The sequence below is a fragment of the Cyclopterus lumpus genome, chromosome 10, assembly GCF_009769545.1.
Source record: "Cyclopterus lumpus isolate fCycLum1 chromosome 10, fCycLum1.pri, whole genome shotgun sequence".
In the NCBI taxonomy this organism is placed as follows: Eukaryota; Metazoa; Chordata; class Actinopteri; order Perciformes; family Cyclopteridae; genus Cyclopterus; species Cyclopterus lumpus.
Genome location: NC_046975.1, coordinates 11,467,326 through 11,481,559, shown reverse-complemented (window position 1 = coordinate 11,481,559; position 14,234 = coordinate 11,467,326). Strand labels below are relative to the sequence as shown.

Below are 14,234 nucleotides of genomic sequence, written 5' to 3'. Positions count from 1 at the left end.
TTGCTTTCGGTTCTTTTTGTGTATGACGTTGCTTGGTTTGATTGATTTCCACTTTTCATTCCATTCAAGCTTTGTGCCTTCAAAATCTTGAAATAAAGCATTGCACTGAATTCACACAATCAGGGGTTTCAAAACAAAATAATGAATGAGCCCTGACATTTGATTGATGCACACCCACTTTGTCATTTGCATTTAAAAAAAAATTAGGATTAGGAACGAATAAATGCCACAAACCCTGTGAAAACCCGGGCATCTGCAATCCAGGCATAACTCAAAGATGAGTAAATTGATTTGGAATGAAACAGCCAATTGCAGCCCCATTTTAAACATTATATTCAAAAGGACTGCTAGTAACTATAATTTCCCTTACATGCTGATCTTTCAATTGTTTTCTAAATCAGTTGGTTGATTTGTCTACAACACACAAAGGTCAAATATTTAAAATGCAGAGAAAAGCAATACTGTAACTAGAAACGTCAGCAGCAAAGGACAAACAATTAATGGATTATCCAAATGCTGCTGATTATTTTTTTCTAAGCCTGAATAAATTCATTGTTTTAGTTTCAGAACATGTACTGATTAAGATGATGCAAAATAACAAGTTTCATTATGTTTAACCATGTGCACCAACAGCTGGGAATGTATGCAATGATATACAATCAATCTTTGAAAGGTAGCCCGCAATTTATTTTATTTGTGGGGGACAAAGTCTCACGAGTAGCTGTGAATCAATGAAAACAACGTATTTATTTTAAAGGCCGAGTACATTTTATTCCTCGAAGATCTCTCCACCTGAGCCAAATGTTATCTGCGCCAGTGAGGTGTACGTGTCAAAGTGCCTGGAGCTCAGGTAGGTGCCGAAGACAATCTGAAGCACCATCACCGCCCTCATTCTCTTCAGTATCGGTCTGGAAAGGTCCATCCAGTACCGCAGCATATTGCCCTTCTCTGGCATCGGTGCTGTGCTGTACCTGGTTGCAAGCCCAACATTCACAGGTAAGGCCAGGAGGATGGGGTAGACCCCCCCACCGACCACACCAACAAGTGCACCTCGCATCAGGGCGCAGGTGTGACAGTTGAGGTCACCCGACATGAGGGGGACGGACACTGCTGCATTGTACAGGGCAACTGTCGTCAGAAAGGGCAGCACAGCCATCGGCAGGCTGGAGGCGAAATGCGCCTGCGTGACGTTCAGAACTCTGCGATACAAGCTGTTGGATATCAGTCCTGCAAGCCCTCCGTTCCCCCCCAGATACATAGGTCCATACATGAAGAATTTCTGATCATTGTCAGGTAGTTTGTCGAAATTCTTCGCCAGCATTTCAGTGACCACAGGTCTTGACAGCCCGTGTCCAGAGACCCGTTCCTTCTGAGTATTTTCCGACATCTTCAGAGTTGATGATCAAATGAAAACGACGACGTCCACTGGTCTGCAGTTAGATCCCTGTTTACAATTTGAATTGCTCCGCTAACACATTTGGGTAAGGTTGTCCTCAAGTTGGAAACAGGTCGCAGCCATGTCTTACCCACAATTCAAAGCGGTCCGGGGTTTGGTTGCCCTGTGTGTAGCCTGTTAGGCTATCAACCTTCAACAAATTACATTTTAAATACTGAAAACCTCAAACGCTATTAACTATAGTTCTATTATTATTAGTATAATTGTCCTATTTATATAGTTTCCCGGGATAACAATTGGTAATTTATTAGTTGTGATACGTGCGGCGCTGTTTGCCTGTCCCTGAAAGGTCGTACTCAGGATAAAGGAAACGGTGTTAATGAGTGGGCGGCGTTATTGTGATGGCGTCACGGAACAACCTTCCGGCGGATTCTAGACATTTTAGGGAGGGTCGCCATCTTTGAAGACGAGTAGTCGGAGGCATTTTGTTTTTCTTTGTTCATACTTAACGTGATATCATAACCGATAAACCTACGTTTCCGAATCTCTTGTTCACACCAGGTAAGAACAAGGTCATGGATAGTCACTATTTTATTCTGTTTCCTGTTGTTCAGAGTTAGTGCATTCCCCGTAGTGCTGGTTAAGGTTAGCTAAGATTAGCCAGTTAGCTCAACCGACATTCGACGTCTCGCCAACATTGCAGTTGCTCAACTAGCTAATTAGTTAGCTGTGATTGGCGACGATCATTTACTTTCTCCGGAAACTGCAGGTAACCGATGGTAGATTAGGACGCAACTCTCTATAACTGCAGCAGTCAACATTTTAAGGTATCAGTAGACTATTTGTTTTAAATGTTGTACGTTAGGCAGGGTGACGTAACGCGTGTGTTGTTCTCTGGGACGTTACGTCGTTAGTTGTGTGGTCAACGCTCAATGGGCCCGGATATCGAGCATGGGCTAACTCGACTACTTTCTGCTTTTTTCCCCACGACTAACGTTGGCCATTTGATCCAAGTCACTAGCGTTTGATTTACTGTGTCAGGCCGATCGGAATAGTTCACACGTTGCAGTGGACATGTCGTTAACGTTGGCCCAGAGTTATAACTTGTTTGCATCAAGTGTTCTCCAATTAGTGTATTACATCTTCTGTAAGTTAACGTTAGTTTAAGCGTCTTTGAGTGTCTAGAAGGCTATATAAATAATACTTATTATTATTATTATTATTATTATCGTTTAACGTTGCCCAATTTATTTTGCATTCACCGCATGGCGGAGTGTACATTTTGTTTCTTATCGCCCAGCTCTGTTGTGCATTCGGCGTTTGACGTGATTTGGGGAGATTCAAGAAGTAAACGCAAACTCGAGAGGACAAAATAACAAATTAGCTAGCTAGCTACATGACAAGTGGGTTGCACAACCTGCATATTTCATGGTTGAGTGGAATTGAACACAAACTGACAATTATGTCACGTGACGAATCTTCTGTGTTGTTTTTTTAAACAGTCCCGACTTGGCTATCGAGTTACATTGTGCGGTGGTGTTTAACGATTCATGTAATTGATCAGTAATCTTATGACATGGCTATTTAGCTATAGGTAATGTTTAGCTTGTGATCTTAGCGACAGTATAGTGCAGGTTTATGAAGGTATACGACTTACTTTACCCATCTTCGTTATAGCTGACATTGTTTGAAGTAACTATGTATGGACTTGTGCTTCTGAAGAAATACAGTTGAATAACTTAACCATTAGGTAACTGGACTCAACTGTTATTTCTTTATTATTGTCTACATCGGAATTTTATCAACATTACTTTTTGGATTAACATTTTGAGCTCTACTACTTATCTTTATTATTATACAACTAGCAATTTGTAGCTGGCTACTGTACTATAATACATGCTACTGACTCCATCGCTACAAAACATTGCAATAATTGATAAATAACTGTTATTTAGGATTATGCAGAATTCTATTTTGAGCAGTTTTCCTTTTTCTTTCAGATGCGCCACTCGAAACGAATGCGCTCCCCAGGTGTCTGGCTTGATGAGTACAGCTGGGAAGAGAGAATGGAGTGTCGTAAAAGAAAGAAACAAGATTCGCACAGCAGCGAAAGGGAAAATAAGTCCAGAAGAACTCACCTTCAACAGAAGATGGGTGATGGGTAAATATACTACTATTATACTATTAGTATAGATAGATAGATACGATCAGTATTTGTTGTGTATATAGTGCCTTCTCAAATTCTAAGGCCTTTTGGGGCGTTTTGGTGTCTTATTCTAATTGAGGTCCAAAAGCTATCAAAACAAGTTTATGAGCTTGGAGAATCATATTGTTGGATTAAGTTTCAGATATACTTAAATTCCACATGTTTTGTATCAAAATAAGTGCATTTTATTGACCACCTCGTATAAAAGTTGTTCACCATCATATCATAACATGTATAGGAAAAAATGTTGCAACACATTTGATAAATAGCAGGATGAAAATCAATAAATGATCAAATGATATATATATATATATATATATATTTATTAAATTAATAAATAAGTTATATCTCGTGTCTTCGACCAAAGAACATTTCTGACATCATCTGCAAGTTAGCAATTTCAGTGTTATGTACAGTGTTCATTTTTTGCAATTCTAGCTTTTTATGGGCATGTATGATGGCGGTGGGGTTACATTATATGTTTCCATTTCTACTCTAATTTTAATTCTGTAGCGAGGCAGACTTCCTCCTGGAAGACAACTGACACCAGCAGGGTGCTAGGACCCGAATGGTTTCTGGGTCGTTTTTAGATTCGTAGATGCAAACACGGCCTGCTGGAAGGGATCGAAAACATTCTAAGCAATCGCAACCGTAATGAGAAAACTGTGTTTTCACCAAGGTCTATAGGGAACTGTTTAACGTAATGGTTGTTTATAGTTCTCTGCATTTCGTATTGGCAGAAATGATACCACATAGTTGTCACCTTCTGGCACAGATATCTGCAGGTGCAGAATAACATATAGTATTACACACTATCAGGTTGTGCCCAAAATATTTCAGCTACTTTCGATGCCTCGCACTTTAATTCTGCCTACGTGGCTGACATGCATACAGGACAGCATACTTTTGGTTGCCATGGAGACAGTTGTATAAATGTTAAAATTGCCATAATTTGTTACATTACATTTTTACATTATGGGGGAAGTACTATTTACAAAGAGAAACAGCTAAGAAAAGGCCTTTTTTAACATTGCCTCTCAATGAACAAAGGGGTTTGGTGGCTGTAAACTAGTATGTTGCTAATTAAAAATGTTACATAAAAAGCTTGGGGATACAGTGTCGGGAAACACATGGACCATTACACCATTTTATTTAGTCTTCATTTCGAGAGCGTTCTCCCAGACGAGAAACTTAGCTGTTCCTCGGCTGACCTATGCTTTCTAGTCCTTATTTATTTATGTGTGTCATTTTGTGTTTGACTGCAGGCACTATTTGGAGACCCGCAGTTTGAACCAGGGCCTGGACTCTCGGGACGGAACCACCCAGAAGCACAGTTTGGGCATGGCGTGTGAGGAAGTCAGCCGTGAAGGCACATGCAAGGACAGAGACTGGCACCACTACAGCAAGTCATCTGGGCGCAGTGGACGCAGCAGGCGAAGCAGCCGCAGGCAGAGAGACAGAAGACGCAGACGTAGCCACTCTCGCCACAGGTCCTCCTCGGTACGAGAACCTCCTTCTCTCCTCTACTCCCCTCTCCTGTCTTTGCACCAAATCGAATGGGTCATCACTGGTGTTTAGCCAATGCATAACACCAATCTCTTTGTCTCTCTGTATCTGTGTGTCCCACTCTACACTATTAAGCATGATTTTCAATAATGACTAGTAGGGCGGGGGGGCTCAGAGATTGTGAGTGTTTATATAATTGCTAGAGAAAAATAGACCCAGTGTTTGTGCTGAAATCTTAGTTGGAAGTTTTGTGACTCGATAGTTAAGAATTAAGTTGTTTTTCGAAAGAGTTACAAAGAACTACATGCAGATAGACTGTAATCAATCAAGTTCAGTTTTTTTCTGTACTACTCTGAGAGTCTCATCTGAAAATCTTGTTGCCATGTTTTTCTTCTGTAACACACACTATGTGGTGGCTGGCTCCCAATTTCTCTGACGGGGCTGAATTTGAATTTGCTGCTCCGTCCATTCGTCTGCCGATGTTACTGAACGGGCCGAATCTATCCACCCCTCCACCTCCCCCCCTTGGCCTGGTTGAATGAATGACGATGTCGCATTGTGGTGGCCTGGTGCTGGCTGACTGATGGGTTATTGATGTGATGGCGGATTGCGGCGATTCCGGTGCAGAGGAGGAGCCAACAGCGCAGGAGCAGGAAAAGATCCAGGAGTGTTGAGGATGATGGCGAGGGTCACCTCATCTATCACAGTGGAGACATGCTGAGAGCGAGATGTATAGAATATAATCTTTTTTTTTTCTACTGTTCACACTTTGTCTCTCTCACTCTCTTGTCTGGTTTTTATTTCCAAACAATAGTATTAGTCCAAACAAGTATTTTGTTAAATACTGCTTGTCAGTGTAACATATTTAGCATTGAGTTGTATTCCAGTGTTCAGAAGCCTGTTTATAGTATTGTAGCTAAACAGAGCTATGAAACATCAGGCAATGCACCAGCCAAAGGGCAGTGTTTCACTTTGTCAGTGCTGTGTTTCTAACTACAACTCTCTATTTTCTGTAGATGAGATTGTGAGTACTCTAGGAGAAGGTGCCTTTGGGAAGGTAGTCGAATGCATTGATCACTCTAAGTAAGAACATATTATTTTCAGATGAATTTTTTGTGATATTTCTTTCTCACTCACTTCTCCTGCATTCAATATTAAAAGTATTTACGTTGTGTATTTCCAGTGATGGAGCTCGAGTGGCTCTGAAGATCATTAAAAACATAGGCCGCTACCGTGAGGCAGCTATGTCTGAGGTAGAGGTGCTTGAACAGTTGAAGTCTCTTGACTCTGATAAGAGATAGTAAGTAAATCCATAATAACTTCTAAAGTATTTTTTCAGAATGTCTCCACACAAGAAACTGACTTTGCATCTACTATACTTCTCCTCCGCTTTAGTGCTTGTGTACACATACTGGACTGGTTTGACTACCACGGCCACATTTGTATTGCCTTTGAACTGCTTGGCCTCAGCACCTATGATTTCCTCAAGGAAAACAATTTCCAGCCATTCCCCATAGAACACATCAGGAACATGGCATACCAGATCATCCGGGCTGTGCGATGTGAGTAATTGACACATGGGTGTAAGAAAATACAGTGTATAAAAAAACACTGTTTTTTATTTTAAACACTACTTAGTTTAAAAAATGTATGTGGTCTTGTCTTTCAGTTCTGCATAACAACAAGCTGACTCACACAGACCTGAAGCCTGAGAATATTCTCTTCATTGATTCAGAGTATCTAATGGAGTACAACCCTGAACTGGTAAGTGTAACCATACCTGCTAAAGTATTGGCCAAATGCCCAAACTTCTTGTTTGTCTCCGTGTGACTAGCATGATTCTGTTCCTGTCCTCAGAAACGAGATGAACGCACATTGAAGAACCCCGATGTGAAAATTGTGGATTTTGGTAACGCCACATATGAACACGAGCACCACACCTCTGTGGTGTCGACCCGTCACTACCGTGCTCCTGAAGTCATTTTAGGTACGTGGCCAATATGAAGCACTGTTTAGAAGCTTAGATCATTCAGTGGTGATTTGTTATTGAGTTACGGTCGTCTCTTTCAGATCTGGGCTGGGGCCATGCCTGTGATGTCTGGAGTGTCGGCTGCATACTCATTGAGTACTACCTTGGATCTACTCTCTTCCAGGTAGGAGGCGGTAGAGAGTGATACAATTATTAATACTGTGACATTTACCATGGCATTTGAAAATATGTGTAATTTGTGTGCCTGCAGACCCATGACAGCAAAGAGCACCTTGCTATGATGGAGAGAGTCCTGGGCCCCCTCCCCACAAACCTCCTGCAGAAAACCAAGTATGTAAACCGCTAACTGGCCTGTGTGATTGTCTAAGACACAAATCCCCCCCCCCCTAAAAAATATTCACACTGAGGCAACCGTAACATATATTTTGTTATTGCTACACATTTCATTATCATTATGTTGTACAGAAAAAGGCGGTTTGTTCACCGGTCCAAGCTTGACTGGGATGTCCACGGCTCTTCTGGGAGATATGTCAAGAAACACTGCAAACCCCTCAAGGTAAGAACAATATTACTGAAGACAGTCTGTTAAGCTCCTGTGCACTAAGAATTCCATATGAAAATACATCAATTAATCGAATGTGACTTTGAAAAACATGTTAGCTAGCAGGGTAGCAATCGGTACATCCAAAGCCAGCTGAGTTCTGTTCAGAGTTACAACACTGCACATATCTCTAAACGTCACAGTAGAGACAGGACTCCTAATTTGCTACATGCAGCCACTGAGCCCAGCTGCTTGAATAAATGAAAAGGGATTAGTCTACTTCAGGATTGTACTTAATTTTGAGGTAACCGTACTTTACTTGAATCTTTTCTCCTTCCTTTTTCGATGCATCTCGGAGTGAAATACGGTTTTATCTTCACTACATTTATTTGACTAAATGAATTGCTAGTTCAGCTACTCTTCAGATTTTACCACTAAATATAAATCACCTAATAAACAATGATGTATTAAGTAGTACGTAGCCTAATTATTTAGTATGTAAAGTAGCTCTTTTACCAGTTGTAACAGTTAAGTGACAAATGTTATTTGAATCATAATTCAGTAATATTGGCTATGTTTTCATACCAATGCTTTTGTATTTAAGTAACTTTTTGAATTACGAACTTTTACTTGTCACTGAGTATTTTTACACAGCCCGGCTAAAAAAATTGAGCGACACCAAACTGGTATTTACTGCAGTGCTCTTTTCTGTTTTGTCAACCATGTACAATATTTACCTAGTTTGTAATCTCCAACTACACTTAAAATGCAGCCCTTCAAGATTAATCATGACACACTTTACAATTGTCTTTCCTTTCCCATCAGCAATACATGCTGTCTAAGGGCGAAGACCACGAGCAGCTGTTTGACCTAATTGAGAAGATGATGGAGTATGATCCAGCCAAGCGCCTCAGTCTGGAGCAGGCCCTCCATCACCCCTTCTTCTCCTGCTACCGCAAGAGCAGCAGCAAAAGCACCAGCAGCAGGAGTAGCAGCAAAAAAGACTGAACTCTGAAACCTGTCGACCTCTGTATTGTGACCCTGATCAGGGTCTGACCTGCCTCTGCATCCCGACTCTCCAGGAGAGGAGTACCTTAACTGACTGTATCAGTCCACTGCCCTGCTTTGCTGTGTCCTGTCCTGAGCCAACTGTGCTTCTGATCAGTCTTTCACTCAACAAGTTATGTTGTCATCTGTAGCATGTTTTGATGTAATGAATCCTCCAATTTATTTCTATTTATTTACCGTTGTAATTTAATTTGTACCACTGAAGCAGATAATGGTAAAGCTGTTTTTTTAATTCATGAGAAGTCCAATTGTGTCCATGTTCCTTCTCTGCATTGTCACGGTGGTGAAAGGGAATGTTATTGCCTTACCTGCATCAGTCTCTCAAATAATAATTTATTCAGCACTGAAGAGGGGGGAAAAAAGCGGGCAGAAAATCTTTGTACATAAAATGTGTTCAGATGTTTCCTTTTTCACTCAGTGGTTGTGTAACTTTTGCAGTATAATGTTCATTTTCTCAATAAACGTAAATAGACAACAGAAGTGTTTTTGTTTGTACTTGTGCCGTTTAGGTGCAGCAGCTGCATTCATCCACAGGATGGCAGTAAAACGCTTGATTACTCAAAGTGTTGCCTGAAGTCACTGAAGACCCACGTGGTTGAGTGCTTAAAAGCTGTTGATCCTCAATGAACGAAAAAGTCTGCAATACAACTGAATATTTGATCTTAATTGATGACAACACCGGTTCGACAACGAAAATAAATAAATGTATTACAAACTGAATCTGTATATTATTCAAGCTGAGTCGGCAACGACATCATGCAACCTCGGCTTGAGTTACCGAGATAGATTCCTTTTGTGAACTTCAACCGGAGATACCTCTTTGTACTCAAAATGTTTTCACCCATTGACAATATGGGGCCTTGTGGCGACATAATCTACTTTATATTTAAAAAAAAGTAGATTAAATCTGTTAAAGGCCAACATGAACCGGTCGTGTAATTCAAAGTTTTATTAAATATCCCGCAACTGTTCATTGCATGAACAAGGCACATCATCATTATCATCTGTCACTATTCGAGTTACCTTCAGTTGGTTTATAAACTGACACTGGAAATACATAAAACATACTGTGCTGAGATGCCTGAGTGACCAGAAATTGGCCAAGACAAACCCTCACAGGCAGCTGTCAATCCGCAGCCTCCCACGTGGTCCGCAGGGCGGGCGCATCGCAACTAGTTGAACATGCAACTTTAAGGCAGGCAGACAATTGGACCCGTTGGAAGTTGCACTTGCACATCCATATAGGAAACTCCTCAACAGGAAACAACGACCTGCAAGTTAGAAGGCGCCTCTTCTCTGGTTGGCATCCAGATCACTCCCATCTGTCTCCGGCGTAAACCCGGCGTGCGCTGCTGCTGCCTCTTGTTCCAAGACTAATTTAAGAGCGCGCTTTGAACCCTGAGTGTTGTGAATCGATGCGCTGCCCGAGTACATTTTGTTAGCAGAACTTCAACAGCTTAGCAAGGCATTGTTCTTATTTGTTCTGTTCATCAAGAGGACTTCAGCAGGATTTCAACATGGATACAGCCAGCGACTCTATCGGGGAAAGTAAGCCGGTGTGTCAGTGTGCTCCCAAGTCCGCGGTCCAGCGGTGGCTTCCAGGGTTTCTCATCGCTCTGTGCTTGCTGATGTCCCTGAGCTCCATCACCGTGTGTCTTCTGATGGGCTTCAAGACCTTCATGCTGGAGAACCGCTTGCAGATGGAGATGGACAAAGCGTCCGTCTTCCACCCGCCGCACACCGCTTGTCTAAACGAGGATGGGACTCTAATTCCAGAGCTGAGCTCTTCAATAGGGAGGCTCGTTGAAGAGGTACATGACCTATACTGTCGTTGATATATATATATATATATATATATATATATATATATATATATATATATATATATATATATATAGTCTGTGCGTTTGTGTGAACCTCAGACGCACTGCTCGCTGGTGCGTAACATGTGCGTAATAGCAGGGAACGCGTGCAGTGAGGCACACAAACGCACAGACTTTGCCCTTTTTGGCAATTGTACCCTAATTATTCTCTCTAAAAAGCAATCCCTTTTAATAAATGACCTTAGGGATCAATCTTGCATGCAGCTGGCCAATTAGTTGGCAGTTAAATCTCTTTACAGGGTGACACAACCTCTGATGAGACACACTAACCTGTAATTGTATTACATGGAGGAAGCTTCTCATGCTGTATGCAATGGAAGAAGGATTATGACCTCAAAATTGTAATTGGTGCTCATTGAGATTATTTAAATATTATTCCATGCTCTGATTGTTTCTTAATGATCTCCACATTTTTATTTTACTTTGGAATGTGTGTCTGCAGAAAGTGGTGGTGCTGATGCCAAAATTGCGGACAACTAGGGATGTTGGCCAAGAGTGCTCCTGTCCTCCAGGTATGTCTCTGCTCTTTGTAGCATTGGTACCACTTACCAACAAAACACAAACAAATCAAACAAGACACAAACAATATCTTCCCTATCAGGTAAAAGTTACAGTCTAGACACAACTGACTGCTTGTAAAACCTGATTGTTTGTCTGCCTATGATGCTTTTGGCAGCTCTCTTGAACATTAAGATTGTATGAGTGTGTGTGTGTGTGCGTGTTGGTGATTACGGCCCCGGAGCCATGTGTGGGGCCCACACTGTGATAGCAGGGCTCTACACTTAGCAGAGCAACGGGGTCGGGACGTCCAGCCTGAGCCCGGCGGCTCGTGTCAGTGGGGGATGCTTTAAAAGATGGAGCAGCGGTGTGCCAAGATTGGCACCGTTTGGCTTGCGGTGTTCGTTTCAGAGCTTGTGATGGTGCCACGGGTGGAGAACAGTGCGTGATCCACATCATGTTACACAGAGTCCCACGTTGTGCCTGTGAATTAAAAAGAAGAGGATTTTCTTTTTTACTTTGGGTAAAGCTGCAGCCATGTGTCCCCCATGTATTAATGAACATCAGTTGATGTGACCAACTGATCAGATGTGTATTTAACACATGAGCTATTTAACCTTAACTATGGAGAGGAAATTGTGGTTTATTTCCAGAGGAATTCACTTGCATCCAGATGTGTGTGTGTGTGTGTGTGTGTGTGTGTGTGTGTTTTATTGAGGCAAAGAAAAACTGAAACTCAAGTGAAACCTTGCCATTATCACTTAGTATCTGCTTGCACACATTTTCTTCTATTTAAAGTGTTGTATCCAAAGGTTACAGCAGAGCTTGAGCTTTTTGAGATGCTTATCTTCCCATTTGGGGAGTTTCTCTTCCTGGCTCTTGTGTCTTTCTCTTTCTCTCCGGGTGTGAATAGCCGTGCAACAACAAGAACAGGTGAAAGCGTTCACAAGTGGAATTTCTGGCCCGCTTTCAACACATTCTGTTTTTCAGTCTGAAGTCTGCCGTGCCAAGAGCTGGCTCTGACTGGCTTAGCGAAGTTGGTGCAAGTGTTTGTTGTTTGCATTGGATTCAGCTAAAGACCCTGATGCTGACACTGCATGTGGTAGTTCGTTACTGTAATTCCTCTTGTATACATTCAATGCTGTTCTACTCAGCATGACTTATTAGAATTGTAATTGGTATATGCACCTTGTAAAATGTTGCAAAATTAGGCCACACCTGCACTGCCCTTGCTGGGTACTGTACTTGCTGGCATTTTAATGTAATTTCTTTTATTAGATTGTATTATTGTATCAGATCCCATTTTCCTGTCAATTCTACTGAACTGCTGTGTAATCATGCGGTTTTTGCACTGAAATACAATTCCTCTGCAACTATTCAGAAGTCTATTTAGAGTTCTATTTTTCCAGTTTCTTGGCTTTAAATATGGTATCTTTTTTTGGGGGGCTGAAACAAAAGGCTATTTTTATTGCGGCTTTTATGCAACCAAATGCCTGAGAACATTTATTTTTTTCACATCCCACATTTTACATTCAATTCCCCAGATTGCTCAACTTGTTCTAAGCCGATAAACTTAGATTTGGGGAGACTTCCCCACTGCTTTTTGCGCTGTATGAAGTATGTGATTTATGTAAAAATGGCTTTTATGTAGATTTATCTGAGCCGAGCTGTTCCTAAATGTGTGCATCCCATCTGTGTCCTTGTGAGTGTGCAGTCTGGTCATGGTCTCATATGGCTGTGTGTGGTTTTGTGCGTGTGTGCGTGCCCGCGTGAGTCAGAGTTTCGGTCCCTGAGCCTTTGAGGGGCCGACAGCGGCACCTCTCTCAACACGACACTGTAAGAAGAGACCCTCCTCTCTCTTTAGCACCAGCTCTTCCCACCTGAAACTTGAATCTCTCACCACCAGGATCACAGGCCAAGGTATTTCTGCCTGTATGTGTGTGTGCGAGACACACTGCCACACAGCATGAGTGGCATTTCTGCCATTAAAGCTATGCCCTCAGCATCAGGGTGCTCTCACCTTTCAGCATGCATGAAGACAGGGGCCCAACAGGGGGCAGCACTTTCGCAGCAGCGCTGGACATTTTGTTATTGACGGTTCTGACTGAATGACTTCATTCTGATGAAAAATTAGAATATTTTGAAGGCAAAGCCCTCTGGTTCAATCCCCACTGGTGTAGCAGAGACACTGCCTGTACAAAGCATTTGACACTAAGGGACATTTACCTGCTACAGCATTGTTGTGACACGTTTATGCTCACAGATCCAACACAGACAGCCGTCGTTAAGGCTGAAGGGAAACGATGTCGCTGAGACCGACTCTGCTTACAAGCTTCAGGTGTTTGCAATTAACACCCGCCTGTTGCCTCAACAGACACACACTACGTATGCTCTCACACAGATCTGCACACACACACATTCATTACTTACACATGGACACAACACCTTTATGGTGCCTGAGCTAATTAGAACCATATGGGGCCTGCATGTGTCCTGTGTAGGGGGAGTGTATTGTCATCTCTGCAATTTGCAATAAAGGCTGTTTAACAGGTCTGATACCAGCTCGGGGGGGAACACAAGCGGCCCACTATTGGGCACACGACCAAAAATAAATACCAGCCAGATACAACCGTTAGCGTGACTCAGTCACCGATGCAGTTTTTATTTTATAAGAATTGCAATCTTCAGTGGTGCAACCTCTTGAATGTTTCGTTGAATTTAAAAACACAAACAATTCGTCTTCCCTCCTAAAAAAAAAAATTGATTCTTTGGGTGCTATGACCGCTTTGATGAGACACTTGGGAGTGTGAGGACTTTTCTTTGTCTTTTGGGATGTTGGTCGCACAAAACAAACCAATTAGAAGATGTGACCTTTTTCCTCTATATTTTGTAGACCAAACAATCGTTTAATCAAGCCCTTCTTGATGTATTGCATTTGAAGTAGATTTAAGTTCAAATGAAGTCAAAGTCAGGACTGAGCTTTCGGTGTTCGTGTATATGAGGGCAGGAGGTCAGACCCCTGGTAGTGCGCTCAGATCAATTTCCATCAGATAAGAGCTCATTAACGCACTGAAGGGAAACACAGGCCCCTCATGTGTCTTTGTGTGTATTTATATAACAGAGAGCATGCGTGCAGCGGGGTTCCT

At 42.0% G+C, this 14,234-nt stretch overlaps 3 protein-coding genes across 4 annotated transcripts in view; 2 read left to right on the top strand and 1 right to left on the bottom strand.

Annotated features, from left to right (window-relative positions):
* Positions 1 to 728: 728 nt before the first annotated feature.
* tmem126a (transmembrane protein 126A) lies at positions 729 to 1,782 on the bottom strand. The gene has a single exon (XM_034542932.1). The coding sequence runs from the start codon at positions 1,385 to 1,387 to the stop codon at positions 770 to 772; it is 618 nt and encodes a 205-aa protein (XP_034398823.1). The 5' UTR covers positions 1,388 to 1,782; the 3' UTR covers positions 729 to 769.
* On the top strand, positions 1,783 to 9,187 carry clk4a (CDC-like kinase 4a). 2 transcript variants are annotated; one of them, XM_034542929.1, is made up of 13 exons: positions 1,787 to 1,957; positions 3,397 to 3,557; positions 4,868 to 5,102; positions 5,736 to 5,838; positions 6,125 to 6,191; positions 6,292 to 6,408; positions 6,504 to 6,670; positions 6,778 to 6,872; positions 6,966 to 7,095; positions 7,179 to 7,261; positions 7,349 to 7,428; positions 7,564 to 7,654; positions 8,465 to 9,187. In XM_034542929.1, the coding sequence occupies exons 2-13, from the start codon at positions 3,397 to 3,399 to the stop codon at positions 8,645 to 8,647; spliced, it is 1,512 nt and encodes a 503-aa protein (XP_034398820.1). In that variant the 5' UTR covers positions 1,787 to 1,957; the 3' UTR covers positions 8,648 to 9,187. The 2 variants fall into 2 exon arrangements, with proteins under 2 accessions (XP_034398821.1, XP_034398820.1); XM_034542930.1 differs by lacking the exon at positions 5,736 to 5,838 and having other exon boundaries at positions 1,783 to 1,957.
* A 1,025-nt stretch (positions 9,188 to 10,212) lies between these two features.
* The window catches only part of si:dkeyp-44a8.4 (collagen alpha-1(XXIII) chain), a 109,295-nt gene continuing 105,273 nt past the window's right edge, over positions 10,213 to 14,234 (top strand). Inside the window, 2 exon segments of the mRNA XM_034542931.1 lie at positions 10,213 to 10,518; positions 11,033 to 11,102. Coding sequence (XP_034398822.1) covers positions 10,225 to 10,518; positions 11,033 to 11,102 — 364 coding nt within the window. The 5' untranslated portion in view covers positions 10,213 to 10,224.

Coding starts and splice junctions, on each gene's coding strand:
- tmem126a (XM_034542932.1), bottom strand. CDS start 1,387: ATGTCGGAAAATACTCAGAAGGAACGGGTCTCTGGACACGGGCTGTCA.
- clk4a (XM_034542929.1), top strand. CDS start 3,397: ATGCGCCACTCGAAACGAATGCGCTCCCCAGGTGTCTGGCTTGATGAG. Junction 5,839..6,124: donor AGACATGCTGAGAGCGAGAT/GTATAGAATATA, acceptor TATTTTCTGTAG/ATGAGATTGTGAGTACTCTA. Junction 6,671..6,777: donor GATCATCCGGGCTGTGCGAT/GTGAGTAATTGA, acceptor CTTGTCTTTCAG/TTCTGCATAACAACAAGCTG.